General features: G+C 32.5%; 1 protein-coding gene across 1 annotated transcript; it reads right to left on the reverse strand.

Moving 5' to 3' along the window:
• Window positions 1–430: 430 nt before the first annotated feature.
• Window positions 431–6,779, reverse strand: LOC129322392 (kinesin-like protein KIN-14R). Its single transcript, XM_054968722.1, is given in 21 exon segments — window positions 431–1,099; window positions 1,299–1,364; window positions 1,452–1,526; window positions 1,678–1,743; window positions 1,977–2,194; window positions 2,197–2,227; window positions 2,326–2,489; window positions 2,623–2,660; window positions 2,751–2,966; window positions 3,098–3,259; window positions 3,398–3,671; window positions 3,766–3,807; window positions 3,810–3,941; window positions 4,043–4,129; window positions 4,256–4,355; window positions 4,461–4,570; window positions 4,858–5,041; window positions 5,125–5,195; window positions 5,326–5,497; window positions 5,604–5,902; window positions 6,498–6,779. Coding segments are annotated over 21 exon segments (3,102 nt in total). The 5' UTR covers window positions 6,628–6,779; the 3' UTR covers window positions 431–634.
• Between the last annotated feature and the right edge of the window lie 9,165 nt (window positions 6,780–15,944).

The raw sequence follows: 15,944 nt of genomic DNA on the forward strand, positions 1-15,944 counted from the left end.
TGCCCATGGTTAGCTTTCTTGTACCCAAAATAAAAATTAATGAACCAGGCCCTGTTATGAAGGCATGTAGTTTTATCAATGATGTCTCTGGGCTACATGTTCGTTTTCTTCTTCCTTAAATATAAACAAGTTTGACAATTGGATCAATGATAGAATTCCATAAGTTCTTATCTTAGCATGCACAGGTGCGAAAGTGTTCTTCAGACAAAAGCAGTTGAATTAAAAACGAGAGAAAACACTTAAATCAATAAACATCAGAGAAATTTATGATCCTCAAACTTCAGAAGATTCATATTTTCTCTGAAGAGTAAAGACATACACATAAATAAACTTGACAGTTACAACTCACAAATGATCGAAATTTTATGCAAGGAATATTTCTTTATAAATGTAAATATTTCTTTATTTGATTAGACATTTTCCCTTCAAATTAATTGACGATGTATAAGCTCAAATATTTAAAAATAAATATGAGTGTTACAGTTATTAATAATAGTCACAAAGCACAAATAATTGTGTTAAACATAGCAATCTAATTGCACCTCACATGCAATGTTACTGGTCATACATTAGACCTTCACATATAACTACAACACTAGGAGCGAGTATACTCCTCTAAACCATGGTTATGCTATTATCTTGACCAGATTTTCTTCTTGCTGTCCCTCTCCTTTATCCCCTGAACCTGGTCTCTGTCTCTGCTAAATCTCTTGTGGGTCAATGGAGCTTGAGGAGCCGCCATTACAGGCCTAGTTGCCCTCCCAAATCTTCCTAATCTGGGTGGGTCAGATTTCCTCATGACTTTTCTATTATCAACGAAGTTGTTCTCTGTTTCAATGCTTCTGAATTCTCTTTTACTCCTCATTTGATTAATGGAGTCGTTCCCTCTCAACGAAGCAGCAGAACCTTGATTTGTCGAGTGGTTTACTGAGTTTGAACTCCTTAGAATTTGAGGCTCATTCTCGCTTGGATAGTCCTCTATTGCGCAGCTTTTATACTTACCTTCGTCAGGAGTGGCCTTTACCGCATCAACAGAATAATGAGCTTGTTGCTGCCACTTCAGCTCCCTCTCTTTGTACCTATCCTCTACTTCCTTTACCTGCCATGCAGCATTAGGTGTAAATAGTCGCCTCAACTTCCTTTTGACTATATCTCTATCTGCGCGCGCGCGTGTACATATAACAATTTACGAATATCGAACCAGCTACCTCTTAATCTATGCTTTCTGAATTAAGCTGACATCAAACAGCATTTTAAATTTAATATAGAACGGAATTAAATTTCTTCTTTAGAGGTACCTTTTGATGAAGCAAGTTCTCTGAATCCCGTTCCTGCTCTCTCAGTTTCCTCTCAAGCTCCTTAACCTGAGTAAAGTCGAGAACATGCAGAGGGGTATTTAAAAAGACAGAAGTAAAATACATGATATACAACAAATACCAGTCATTGGCTACCTTGTCTTTTAAAATGGCACATTGAGACTCAGACTCTCGCACCTGCTCTTTTAGTTTGATGTCTAAATCCCAAACCTGTTTGAGTAGCCAAGTGAATTTAATATATCTCTTATTTTTCTTCCACAACATTAGGAATATGATTGTGATTGGTTCAGTCAAACAGAGGAAGTTTCTTCAAGGATTCGGAAAGGGATGAAAGACTGATTTCCCCAAGGTAAAAACAAACCTTCTGTTGGAAGCTTGCTGTTTCAGACTGCAATTTTTCTTTCAGCTTTTTCTCTAGCTCTTTGATCTATAACAGAGATAAATTTGTGGTTAGCCATCACTGATGAGTAACCCGGTAACTGAATTATTATTAGCTACTAATAGTATATCTTCTGTGGGTCATTAGGGTTTCCCCGTGATAAGTTGTCCAGTCCAATACCAAAACCACACTGAACAATCGGCGATCAGCTATAAAAGAAAGTGATGGCGCTCTTATGTATATAAAAATAAAAGATATCAGTCTTATATGCAAAGAGCAACCTGATGTTGGAGATCATTGCATGTTTCATCTTTTCCCTTCAATTTGTTTGACAATTCAAGAACTTGTCTCTCTGACTGTTTTTGCATGGCAGTCTTCAAATCAATTTGTCCTTCAAGCTCTTTAATCGTTTCATGTAGATTCCTGTGAATATTATCCTTGCCTTTGGCCTTACTTTCCAAGTTTTGCAGATTTTCTTCTAGTTTCCGTATGGATTCATCTTATTTCTGCACTCATTTCGTGCCTTTTCAAGCTACATCAATTCGCAAGAGGAAGTAAGCATTAATCTTCTATATTGCATGGGGAAATATAACTCGGACGTAAAATTTCCTGCAAAAACCAGAAGCCTACCATTGCTTTCGTCTTTTGAAGTTCACTTGTATCAATTTGCTTCTTAACAGGACCCATTTCAACTCCCCTCACTCGAGTTGCAAAATTTAATGAGCTCAAAGTCTCACTTAAATCCTGGTCCGAAGGACTTATTTGTACAAACATCAAAGCCTTGGAATCACCTCCTGCAATATGTTGCAACAAATACTACCAAAGTTAAAATCCTACCAAGAGTGAAAAAGGGGAAAAGGCAACAGGGTCTAGATCCCCACTCCTGAAAACGCAAAAGAAGAGCAAAAGGAGAACTGATTAGCATACCTAACGAGTCTTGAAGTAAATGTGTTAATTTAGAGTTCCTGAAATTCCCAGAAATGAATAGCACTATTAAACCTTACAAACATATTACGGAGAGCAAAGGGTAAAATGAGTAAGGATGTAAAGTGTACCGATATGGAATGTGATTACTTTTGCTTGCTAAAGCGGATATCACATCACCAAGAGCTGAAAGAGATCTATTGATATTCTGTGCTTCCTTAAGTCGCACGCCTTGCACGTCAGTTTTTGCAAGTCTCTCGCTGCCTGCCAGATCGACAAGCCAAAGCTTGCTCTTGGTACTCTCTCCATTGATCAAATTTTTTGCCTTTACCGATATACAAAGCATGCTGAGGAAATAACAAACGAACATCGAAAGTAGCATTAAAGAAAACAAAATTCATTTATATCGGCGTTACACATGTATAAGCTAATATGCCTTTCCTAGTGCAGCGGGAAAAAGATGCAAAAGATTTAGTACCAGTGAGATCGACTGCTGTGCTCATTAACGTTGTTGCTTCCAACAGCTCTAGCATTACTTCCAGCTTGCAGTATGCTCCAAGCTTCCTCAATATTATTAGCCTTGGCTACTACAACACCGGGAACATGATGAGACCCTTCAGAGGCTTGTTTTATCTCCAGCCTAATAACCAATTCAAAAGAAATGATCTCAACTGCATCAAATTTCTGATTAGATCAAGTGCCCCTACATTGTCTATCATACTTGAAAAAGCTTTAGGATACTAAAATTGAAATCAAACGAAAGAAATAATAGCAATACTTTTTTGATGATGGTCCTAAAGCCAGTAGATCTCTGATTTGTTCATTATAAACCTCAAGCACGCTAACAGTAATTTCATATGCAAATGTTTCACTCCTTTCCATGGCAATTTCAAACAAGTGTTCAAGAGTCCTATAGTTTACTCCTCTGTTCTGTTCTGTCCCTTCCATAGTAAAAGTCTTTCCTGTTCCTGTTTGCCCGTATGCAAATATGCAAACATTGTAGCCATCCAGCACAGAGATTACCATTGATGAAGCATCAGAGTAAACATCAACTGTTGAAACAAATAAAAGTCCTTAGTTAGCAAACGCCTAACTGCGTAAATGAGAAGGAAAAAAAAACTTGTTTTTTCTACTATATTTGTATACCTTGATCATCTTTTGGAGTATAAACTCGGTCAAATCTAAAGGTTTTTTGGTGGAGCCACCTGTCAAAATTCCAAGGCAACCATCCTTTGCTGCATCAAAATCCACAACTGTTGTGCACCCAGCTAAGGTTTCATCCTTATTCATTGGACGACAACGACAGAAAACTCTAATGTTCCCTATTATGCATAACAAAATTTTTTAGCTATATTTCCCATCAAATAATTTGAACAGAGTCAACCGACAATAAATCTTTAGTAGACATGAGCACAGAACATACCTTTCGCCTCCTGTACTTCATTAAAGAGCTTTTTTCTTTGTGCCATCTCTTCATTGTATTTCACTTTAAAATCTTCACACTGCTTAACTGCAGGAAGATTGTGTTAGTCCCTTTGTATGAATTAGATGAATTCAAAACCAAAAAGCGTGAAGAATCGCAACTCAAAATCTTCAATTACTAGAATGGATATTAAATTTTGTAACTCAAGCATACCTAATTCCTGAACTGCAAAAACCATTTTGTTTAGCTCAGGGATTGAATCAACGCATTCATGGGCTTCACAGGAAAGTTGAGCATGTTCGCTCTTCATCAACTGCAAAACAAATCAGGTTCAGATGCTTCTAAGATCTACATATAAAAATAATAATACAACTACTATTTTTTTAACACAATTCCTTTCTGCACTGCCATCGTTTACCTTTATTTTTTCTTGTAAACTTCTGATTGCTTCTGTCCATTTCTTCTTATCATGGTCATAATTGCTAGAAATATTCCTTAACTTTTCAGCTTGTTTCTCCATAGTTTGATCTAAGAAGAAAATTGACAATACGGTCTTAGCTAATTAGTAATGCTGTGACCTAGGTTTAAAAAAAAAAACATCAAATAAAATCGAGTACTAGTGCCAATATCAATATAGATGCGCCAGACTTCATTAAATTAGCTAAAACTTTAAGCAATGCTTAAAATTGGCGCAATCAGATCTTTAAATTCCCGCATAAACACATCTCAATAATTCAAACTAAGTGGTTCAACTTTAACTTTTAGTATATTCTAACTGCATTCCCTCTCGGTAGGAAAGTCCTTACAAAACATACCAAGAGAGAGCGTCTTAAATGTCACATTGTCGAGTTCCATCCTGACAGTCTCCAATTGCTCATTTGTTGCAGTTAATGACATCCATGCCTCGTGGCATTCTCTTGCCTTCAACTGACATTGCATGGCAAGCTCTTCTATCTTCTTCTCATACTTTGCAGTAGATTTTGTTTGCATAGATTTCAGCTGAAACATTCCAATGAAAAAACAAGATAAGAAAAATGTTGTGAAGTTTCAAACTGCCACAACCTATTAGGTTGGCCTCTAACCTGTGATGAAGGAATTTCAATCTGCCCAGCACAATAGTTACATTTGATGGAATCATGTGTCACTTGTGGAACTATTTGAATATCACGAAGCAAAACATGATAAGTAAAATTTTGAAGCACAAAGTACACAATGACTTGCCAAGTAACATACATGCAGAAAAACACACACTGTGGATACGAATCAAACAGTGCAGGAAATACCTGATTCCTTTGTTGCTTTCCTAATGCAAATCCCACTAACCACTGGGCTTCCATTGATACTTTCAAATCTTATGAGAATTACACCATCATCCTTCACAGACACCCTTGAATCAATCAGCTGTAGTGGCTTGTTGGCTCCCACAACCACAAAGATATCTAATTCTGACAGAACCTGACATAGTTTTTAAAGGGAAAAGTTAAAGATATAAAACAAATTTTAGTTTTACAAGTGTTTTGCAGCAGAAAACATTAGAGGTGAGAAAGAAAGTTGGACTTGCCTTTTCTTCTTGGATGTACACATTGAACACCCTTATACCTTTAGGTCCATTTGTGTTAATAATCTCGACAAAATGAAGATCAACAATGTAGTCTCCCCGAGGAAGGTTATCAAATCTATAACAAAAATTTCCTAACCGTGCTGATTGATAGATAAGTGGACAGTCTCCAGCCTCCGTTATTTGCTCATCAGTACGTAAAACATTCCCACCTTCAAAGAAGGAGTCGCCCATGACAGTCAAACCCCCATCTGCTTCATTTATAGCATCCCCTCCGGCATTTACGAACAACACATATTCCTCTGCTTCAAAAAGCCATGACAATGAAGTAAATATTTGATCTTCCAGAGAAGTATAGAAGTCTAACGGTCTTTGAAGTTCTTCATGCCTCTTGGCTTTTGTTTTTCAGCAAGACTCATGGAAACATGAAAATTTTGGTCTGCAATAATCTTCTATAAATGCTTTGCAACCAAAACTTAAACAATTGTTATTCTCAATTTCCAATTAATTAGTGAGTAAAAAAATTGTTGTCACTGAAATACAAAACAGCTGGATGGACCTGCAGTTCCCAGACTCGGACATTTCAAAACTATTCAAATAGTCAGATATGAGAAAAGGGACGGCATGAACTCAATTGTATTTCTTCTAAATCTCTAAAGGTGAATCAGTTTCTACTCAGTGGAATGAAACCCGTTACGTGTTCCGAGCAGTTGTGGAAAAAAAAGAAAGACAAGAAAGACAAGAAGCATTTACAATTTCCGTAGGGTTCTTTCTCGCGAATTCGTAATTTATATTTCATTGTCGGCCTCATACCTCAGTTTCGACAAAGATAAATCCAAAATAACAAGAATAGTAAAGTAACATATATATATATATATATATTTCCAAGATTGTCACCTGAGCTGTCAGATCTCCTAAACCCAGTTGGAATTAATCTTGAACTGGGGTCGCAAACCATCGAATCGGAAGAATCTGATATTAGGGTTTCCAGGTCTTGCTGAAATGTGTTCAATGGGATCTGCTCCATGTAAACGAGAGTTTTGGCAAACTATGAGATGCAGTTAAGAAAGCTATTTCTCGCGGAAAGAAGTTCAGGAGTTCAAGTTCGCAAGATAAAAAAGCTTCAAAAGTTTTCCGAGGCTTTCCTATGTTAGGGGGGAGGTGGTTCGAATTTGAATCTCCCAACCGTTAAAATCAACCGACCGTTTAACCTATTTTTCCTTATTATGTCAGCTCCCTAATTTATTTCTTTCGGCCAACAAGCTCCCTACCCTGATTCCAAAAAAAATAAATTAAATTAAATTAAATTTTTTCTTTGAAGCTAAAATTGAGAAATTTTTTTAGGAATTATAAGCCAAATTAACCTTCATGCTCCAAAGAAAAATTTTATTTACCACAATACTACACTTTTAACAATATTTACCTGATGCTATAAATTAAAATTCAATCTAATTAACACCAAGATCCAAAAAAAATTTTGTCCCAGGGCTACGTAGAACTTGATTTCTATCTCATCCTCCCTCTCTCCCCATTTACGTAACGAATCCACATTTTTGGGTTAACGACTCCTCCTATCATTTGTACGAGTGTTACAACTTACAAATAATTCTCCCTCTCTTCATATGTAGATTGAAGATGTAATATAAATTATTGAGATAAAAATTATATAAATTTTAAATAAATACTTATTAAATAATCATAAATATTTTTACAAAAATAATGTATATTTTTAAATTTTAAATTACAATTGATATGATATAAATAAGTATGAATATGTGTGTGTGTGTGTATTATTCTTTAATTTATAAAATATCTTCTTCAATAAAACTTTTCAATAATTATACAAAGTTTGAGAAATAAACCTTATCTGAGCTGTTGAAATCCAAATCAATAACAATGAATTTGTACTCTACTTGAAATAAATGAGTGAGTGAGTTTATCTGAATCATTGATCTAGATTTCAACAGCTTGAATAATACAAATACTCATTGTCTGTAATTAAGTACAGTTATTGAATCTACATCTTAATTTATTATCTCATACAATTTTTTATAAATGATAAGGTTTATTTCTAAAATTTTGTATAATTATTGAAAATTTTTATTCAAGAAAATATTCTATAAATTAAAAATAATAATGTGTGTGTGTGTTTATATATTCACACACACTCTCTCTCTCTCATATTTATTTATATCATATTAATTGTACTTTTAAATTTAAAAATATACACTATCTTTGTAAAATTATTTATGATTATTGAATAAGTATTTATTTAAAATTTATATAATTTTTATCACAGTAATTATATTACATCTTCAATATACATATGAAGAGAGGGAGAATTGTTTTGTAAGTGGTAACATTTTGTACAAATGACAGGAGTCATTGTCCTAACTGGAAAAAATAGATAAGTGGCAAATGTGATGAGTGGGGGAGTTGAGACAAATATTGACATTTATTATTGTTGTGAACTTGGCTAAGGAGAGAGAAGGTGAGAAAGATGCCTAACATTTTCTTTTTTAATTGAATAGAACTTGGCTTCATAGAAACTAAGTTCTATTTTGCCCCCGAGACTAAAAAAAATTTGAAACTTGGTATTAATTAAATCGAATTTTAGTTTATAGCATTCAAGTAAATATTATTGAAAGTATAGTATTGTGGCAAAAAAAAAAATTCTTTATAGCATGAAGGTCAATTTACCAAATTATAATATGAAATAGTTTATAATTTATTATTCATATGGATATAATCTATAGGGTCTATCGGATGTGCAATATTATTGATGAATTAAGGACATTTTAATTTATTTTTCAAATTTCACAAAATACATAGGATTTGTATTAGATGTTGTCTATTTGAATATTCTGTCAATTAAAAACAAAACCAACATTTATTTATCTTCATTTTTTGTTGAATATACAAGATTAATTGTATACTTTTATGCTAAAAGATAGCAAAAAAAACTAATATAACCAATTATAAATGCATTTTTTTTTTTTGCAAGCAATTGAAATCATAAATTCTTTCTTCAAAATACTTGTATGCTTGAAATTTATGGATGCTACGAGATGTGAGACTAGGTGGGGAGAAAGACCACGAGGTTGAAAGCTATGAGGCTAGCTAAGATCTAGTAGTGAGAGCTTAAGAATAAAGTTTAAGGAGATGAGAGCTAGAGGAAGATTGACGGTGAATTACTTGGATTTGGATGATGCAACTTGTGAAAGCCAAACTAAGTGCAGTGTAAGGTGAAACTACAGCCTTGTTTAGTAAAAAGAATTGAAGAGATGGGATGGGGACTAGGATTGGCTAATACCACCTTTTTATGTTTGGTAGGAGGAAATGAGAAACTTAAACTCAATCACAATCTCATTTAAATAGGATTATCCAACACCACTATCCCTTGATATTGAAAAATCTTTAGACCAAATTGCCCACGTCCTTTGTAATGACCTTTGTAATTAACCCACGACACACTCTCTAATCAAACTCTTAATTGAAGAGTCGATCAAGGTTTATATAACTTTTAGCAAATAGATTAGACTTGGAATCTCATATTTAGTCAATATGGTATTCAGAATAATTAAAAATTAAGCAAAAACGAGTAAAGAAAATTTATATATCAAAACTTAAAGAGTAGAAAAGATAATTCTAGGTCTCACCAGATCAGCTTGCCACACTTAAGAGTCTACTTGTAGCAGCTAATAACACTTAGTCATAATTGTTGTGGCACACATGTGGCACCATACGTGGCAACTAGGGCTGTGCGTAAGTCTTCCAATATAATCTAACCCAATCTAACCTAAAATGGTCATGTCCTGTTCGGTCCTTATAAATAATGGTCCTTCAATATCAAAAATATTAAAAAGACTAGACTATTTCTTTGGGTTAGACTGGACAGGAGACCAGACATTTGGACCGCTTGGTCCAGTCTAGTCTTATTAATTTATTTAATATAATTATAATTAATTTTTTAATAAATGTTTCAAGTATAATTGACGCTAAAGAGATGATTGCATGAAAATTTGTTAAGTTTGTTTCTAATTTGTTGTTGTAATGTAGAAGTTTGTTGAATGTTGTTTTTGTTGAAATTATAAATTTAATCATTTGAATTGTAACTGGAATATTTTTTTCTCATTGTTGGAAATGATTTTGGATTTAGTATGATTATAAGTGATTTTATTATCTTAATTAAATTTATTAAGTTGAAATGGATTATTGCCTCTTATAGAGGAAAAAAATAGCTAGGTGAGTACTGAACTAATAGAATCAGTCTCTCAGTCCTATGGACCAAGTCTGGTCTTGTTAATTTTTAGTTATCACTAGATAAGACCAAACTACAAGTTTCCTAACTCAGTCATTTTCATAAAAGAGACCACACTTTAGGTTGGGCCGAAGTCTAGTGCCGTCCAGTCCTTTGTGTAGCCCTAGTAGCAACTAATGACTACCTTGCCATAGCGAGATCTGTGTTGATAAACTCATATGATAGCATGCTCCTATTTAAACTTCATAATCCCACAACTTTCCACACAAGCATTATATTAGTGTGAAATAAACACCCACATACTTAAGATTAAGTGACTAAGCTATAGGATTTAGCCTCTAACCATCCCAAAACAACATAAGGATCCTCGAACACTATGTGCTAACCTGAGTACTAAGTCTCCTTGCACAATAAGAGCGTCTTCCCTCTTAATTCCTTACATTCACATACACAAGCATATAGATGCATAACATTCTATTCCTCATCGAAATGGGACATGTCAAGCTCCATAATTGTGTTGGATAGGGAGGCAAGTAGAAGATTGAAATTTTAAATCCCTATCTCGATGTGGACCAAACAAACTTGTTTAAGTAAAGGTGGATAAAAAAGTTACCTTTTAAATTTTGAATTCTTACGTGTGTTCTCTTCAAAAGTTTAGATCTCAGGAGTAGACAATGTAGATCCTCCCCCTTTATTGATATCCACATGAACAACTTTCTAACTCAAACAATGTGTTAGTGCCCCCAATGTCCGTTTGTCTTTGAACATCAGTTTTCTTTTCTTTAAGGTGTTTTGTGACTCTCAAAATGTTTTGCCATTAGAGTTTTTCTAACTCCCTAAAAAACATTAAGCACATCCCTTTTTTTATTTATAGATAAGGGTTTTGCTTTCCTTTAATGAGCTAATGAAAATATTAGATTAAATTTATCTCATAAATAAAATCTATAATATCATATTTAAATTTATCTTATAAATTTAAACTATAGAATTGAGATGATATTTTCTGATATCATGTTAGTTATTAGACTTAATCTGTCACATAAAATTAAATTTAAAACTAACATCATAAAACATAACATAACATAATATAATATAATATATATATACACATATATAAATATACATATATATTTTGAAAATATATATACATAAAATTATACTTTGAATTTTATATTTCATATAAATAAATATATATATATATATATTTATTAAATAAATATTTAAATATATATAGAGATATATATATATATATATATATCAAATATACATATTATATTATATTATATACATATATATATATATATATATATGTATACACAAAAATACATGTATGTATTTTTTTATCATAATTCATGATCAATAACCATATGGAATACCTCAAAATTTTATAGCACCAAATTTAGATGATCCATCCTATAATAATAGAAATATAGAATCAAGTAGAATATCTAAAAAACATAGAGATGAAAGAATGGTGGAACTAGATGAAAGAGAACAATATTATAAAACAGATTTTATAAATTCAAATAAAAAAGAATGTAATAATATACCTTTTCAGGCTACTTTTAATATATCAAAAGATAATGAATTTACACCCACACCTTTAGCATAATATGAAAGTAAACAAATATCAAATTTAGAAATATGATTAAATTTAGATTGTAATTTAAACAATATTTAAGTAATAGAAGAATGGAGAAAAGCAACATTAATAGCATTAATAGGAAAAAAAATGTAGATGTAAACACTGTAAATATGTTAATAGAAGCAACATTTTTAGGAAATGTAAAAAATTAGTAGAATAAAAAACCTCAAGAATATAGAGAAAAATTTAGAAGACTAAATAAAAGCTACCATAGTAAGATATATATATATATATATATATATCATATATACATATATAAATATGCATATATATTTTGAATATATATATATATATAAAAAATTTTACTTTGAATTTTATATTTCATATAAATATATATAAATATTTATCAAATAAATATTCAAAATTCAAATATATATATATATATATATAATTCATTCCCCCTATATTATATTAATTGAATCTAAACATATTCTAGATTCAATAAACTTAGACATTATAGCTTGAGTTGGGCTATTCTTGTGTGTAACCCTGTAGGCCCATATGAAGTTAACATTATGCTAATTACGTTATTAGCCCACAAGTCATAAGTGACCTCTAGCAAAACATTGTAACTACCCAATTTATATAGGAATCAATGATTCAATGTAACCTATCATATAACCATATCACATCCCTTTTATCATACGATTTTTCAATCAAGTATGAGATATGAAATTGTCATTCTCATTTACCTGACCATTACTTTCTCGATCTCTGAGTGAACTGACATAACAATGGAAAAACTCTTTCTATTGTAGTATGGCTATACATTTTCTCAATCTCACTCATCAAGGGGCCCAGTAATACTCTCAATTAACATGAGGAAAAAATTACATCTTGACTACTCATATTCCTCTGCATGAATATTACTAAACTCAATCATAGCCTTTATGATCACCTAGTCAAAGGTGACTTTTAACTAGGTCAAAGTTCAGTAGTTATCATGTAGGAATCTATGATAATCTCAAGTTAAATGGCTTAGTGATATGATTATTTATGAGATAAGATTATGACTTGTACCATGCAGCTTTTTCATAACAGGTTGGTCTAACACCTTGTACTCTCTCAAATGCTTATCACTTTGATTTATATTTTTATAATTAATTAAAGTCATACTAGTCTTGTTTCATCTATTATCTCTCATAGATGATTGATTAGGGACATTTAAGATAATCACTATAGTTTGTATCCAAGGACACAATTATCATAATGAACATGCAATTGATATGACTACAAAAGAAAAATTTATTAAATAACAATCTGTATAGTATAATGATTAGCTTTATGGCACAATTTCTAACAAATTGTCATGATACCCACACATTTGCATGGTTGGCCCTTTTTTAAAAATAAGGGCCAACAACTACAAAATTGCCTAAGATCATATTCAGGCTCTTATGTAAATGAAATAATTCTCACATATACAGAATTATGCATTTGTCCTAGAGTTGGCAAACTAACAATCTCATTTCACAATAATTTAACTAGAGATATTACAAATTATCCTCTAGTTCTTGGGTAGTTAAGTATCTCTTTTTACCTTCGCCTTCTTGTCCCTTAGAAAACACTAGGTCATGAGAGTAAGATCAAACCATCTTAATAACTAAGAAACTTAAAGAGAGCATATTAAAGTGTGACTATCACATTTAGAACAACCAATAGCATACACAAGCAAATCACTTCATAAAACAAGCTTTGCATAAGTATTATGCTCCTGATTATGTAACCACTTTATATCTCTTATTATATCTTCTGATTAAACCTATAAGCTATTGAACCATATAGGACTAGATTATGTGATTGAAACTAGTCCTACTCTCTAATTATGAAGGGTTATTAAGACTAAGGCTTCCACACTCACTCTTGGACCAATAAATTCCCCTTACTCGAATTTCAGGATGTCGTAAGTTGCCTAACTCATATCGTTCAATCTAAGATTAGTGATATTAAGCGTTGTGCCTAACCCATGCCACATCCGTAGGTAGTAGGCAATACTGAGCACATTAGTAATTATATTCACCAACCGTCATGTGCAAACTCAGTCAAGGCTACACCACATGGATTTTCTCTAAGTCTAGCCCTCAGCTATCTAGGGTGAAATCTCAACCATCACATGCATGCCCACATATTATCATACAATTTACTCATACACAATATTTTATAGCATGCTATAAGTTAAGAACCATGATCAACAGTCATATACCATCATAATCATGTCTTAATTTCACTCATGCTAAATAACTTACAAGCAAATTATATACGTTTAGCACACAACATCATCTCATCACATCATAACCAATCCAAGCTCAAACTATTAGCATAAATTTCTTAGCACCATTACATCACATGTAAACATGCCTAAATCACAATGCCATTCCTATACCATTATCTATAGTACGTATTTTATAATAAATCCCTGTTATACATTTATTCACATTAATAATATATCTAGAAGATTATATTACAGCCACAATTATACGTAATAAGTTTATATTATAACTTTGGATTTTGAAGGGAGCTTCCCCCCAATCATCAAATACTATACACATAAAATCATCAAATACAACACTAATAATTAATTATCATTAATTACCCCTTAATCATGATTAAAGCCTAATTTGCTACTAAGCATATTTAAGTCATTTTAATGCCAAAACTAACTTCCATTAGGTTATTTAAGCTTTAATAAGCCTAATGACCATTGCCATTACCTCACATTAGCTTAAACTTGGTTTAATCTTGAACCTCTCTTTATGGGCACTAAAAGCTGTCATTAATGAAAACTAAGGCATAGAAACATTAAATAGCATTAAAAAGCCTCATTTATAACCCAAGAGTAGCTGTAACTACTCCCTAGCTATAAAACCAAACTACCCCATAAATTAAAAAAAAAAAGAGGAAGAGAGGTAGAAAAGAGGTAATGAAGCTCACCCAATGCTAAAAGAGTCCTAAAATACTTTAAAATCTTTCTCTTGGTCGAAACCTTAACGGAGCAGCTCCTTACCCACTAGATAAAACCCTTAAACCTCTCATTTTGTTTGATTTTCAAGCAATGACAAGCTCACCATGGCAAGAAGTATTGTTCACCATGATGAATAATAAGAAATGAGCAACTTTACTAATCCTAAGGTTTTAGGCCAAAATCTAGCCCAACAACCTTTTAAACCTTAATTCAAACCTCCTTAAACCTAATAGGCCTAAATGGCAATTTAAACCCAATAACCAACCTTAATTAACCTTAGTTAATTAATCAAGTCTTCATATTAATTAATTTACTTCCTAATTAATCTCTAATATGTTACATCCTCCCCTTTTACCCTCTGCCATAGTCATCTCATCTCTTTGGTCTCTCTCTTTCTTGCCTCTTTCCCCTACCTTTTTGTCTCTCTCCCCCTAACCAAATGACCTTTGTTGCATTGGCGTTATCCTTTACCATTTATAGGTTGGAGTACTAATTTAGGTTTTTCTTCTTCCATTTTCCTCCCTTCTCCCTTTATCTTCCTCCCATTAGCTAGAGTTTAAGTCACCTCTTTCCTCCCCATTAGTTTAAGTTTGAGTAGCCATTAATAGGTTCAAGTTTTCCCTCTTACTAGTTCGAGTTGACATTGGTTTGAGTCCAAAGCCATTGACAAGTTTAAGTTCGAGTCATGAGTTAGCACTTCAATTAGTTCAACTTGGATGATGTCTAAATCTAGGCTCAAGGCCCTTGTAAAACTCCTTACTTAGACAATACTAATCTTTGAAATTCAAGGTAATCAAGAGGATATCCCAAGTTTTCATAGATCAAAACACTCTAATGCACCTTTGTCATTCATAAAATAGAGTTCACAATGTATGCAGAAGAATGGAATCATAAACAAATTAATGCATTGCAAAATAGTTGAAAATAATAAAATAATACAATGATATAGGGTGCGCGGCGGCTTATGTTACGTGTATGTTGTTTTCTATTCATACGTTGCGGCATATTGCATAAAATTGGACATCATATAGCTATTATATGATAACTTTTGAGGAAAACTTCTAACATGCCCTATTTCTCCAACTATCATTCGATTGAGATGATTTATGTGTCTACACATAGTTTTCTCTTAGCCCTAACTAATAGTACTAATTTCATGATCAAATCATTTTTTAATCGAAAGTTGGACACCTTTATAAGACTTAATTCTTTTTCACAATATGCTACTTGATGTATAAATTTCTATACAAGTATGCTTATTTTTAACTCTTAGCTCTACTGATCTCTAATGTGATAGACAAAGAGCCAGAGCCATTGATTGATTTTATGGAAGTCACCATAATACATGCATACATGTGTGTAGCTTTTTTCTTTTTCTTTTTTTTTCAACAGGTGATACATGTCTCCTTTCATATATATTATAATTTATCTTCTTTTGTCAAATAAAATGAGCTGCAAGAACTTAATTAAAAAACT

This window comes from Prosopis cineraria, unplaced genomic scaffold (assembly GCF_029017545.1).
Source record: "Prosopis cineraria cultivar Desert tree isolate PC_DT_omini unplaced genomic scaffold, ASM2901754v1 PC10, whole genome shotgun sequence".
Taxonomy (NCBI): domain Eukaryota; kingdom Viridiplantae; phylum Streptophyta; class Magnoliopsida; order Fabales; family Fabaceae; genus Prosopis; species Prosopis cineraria.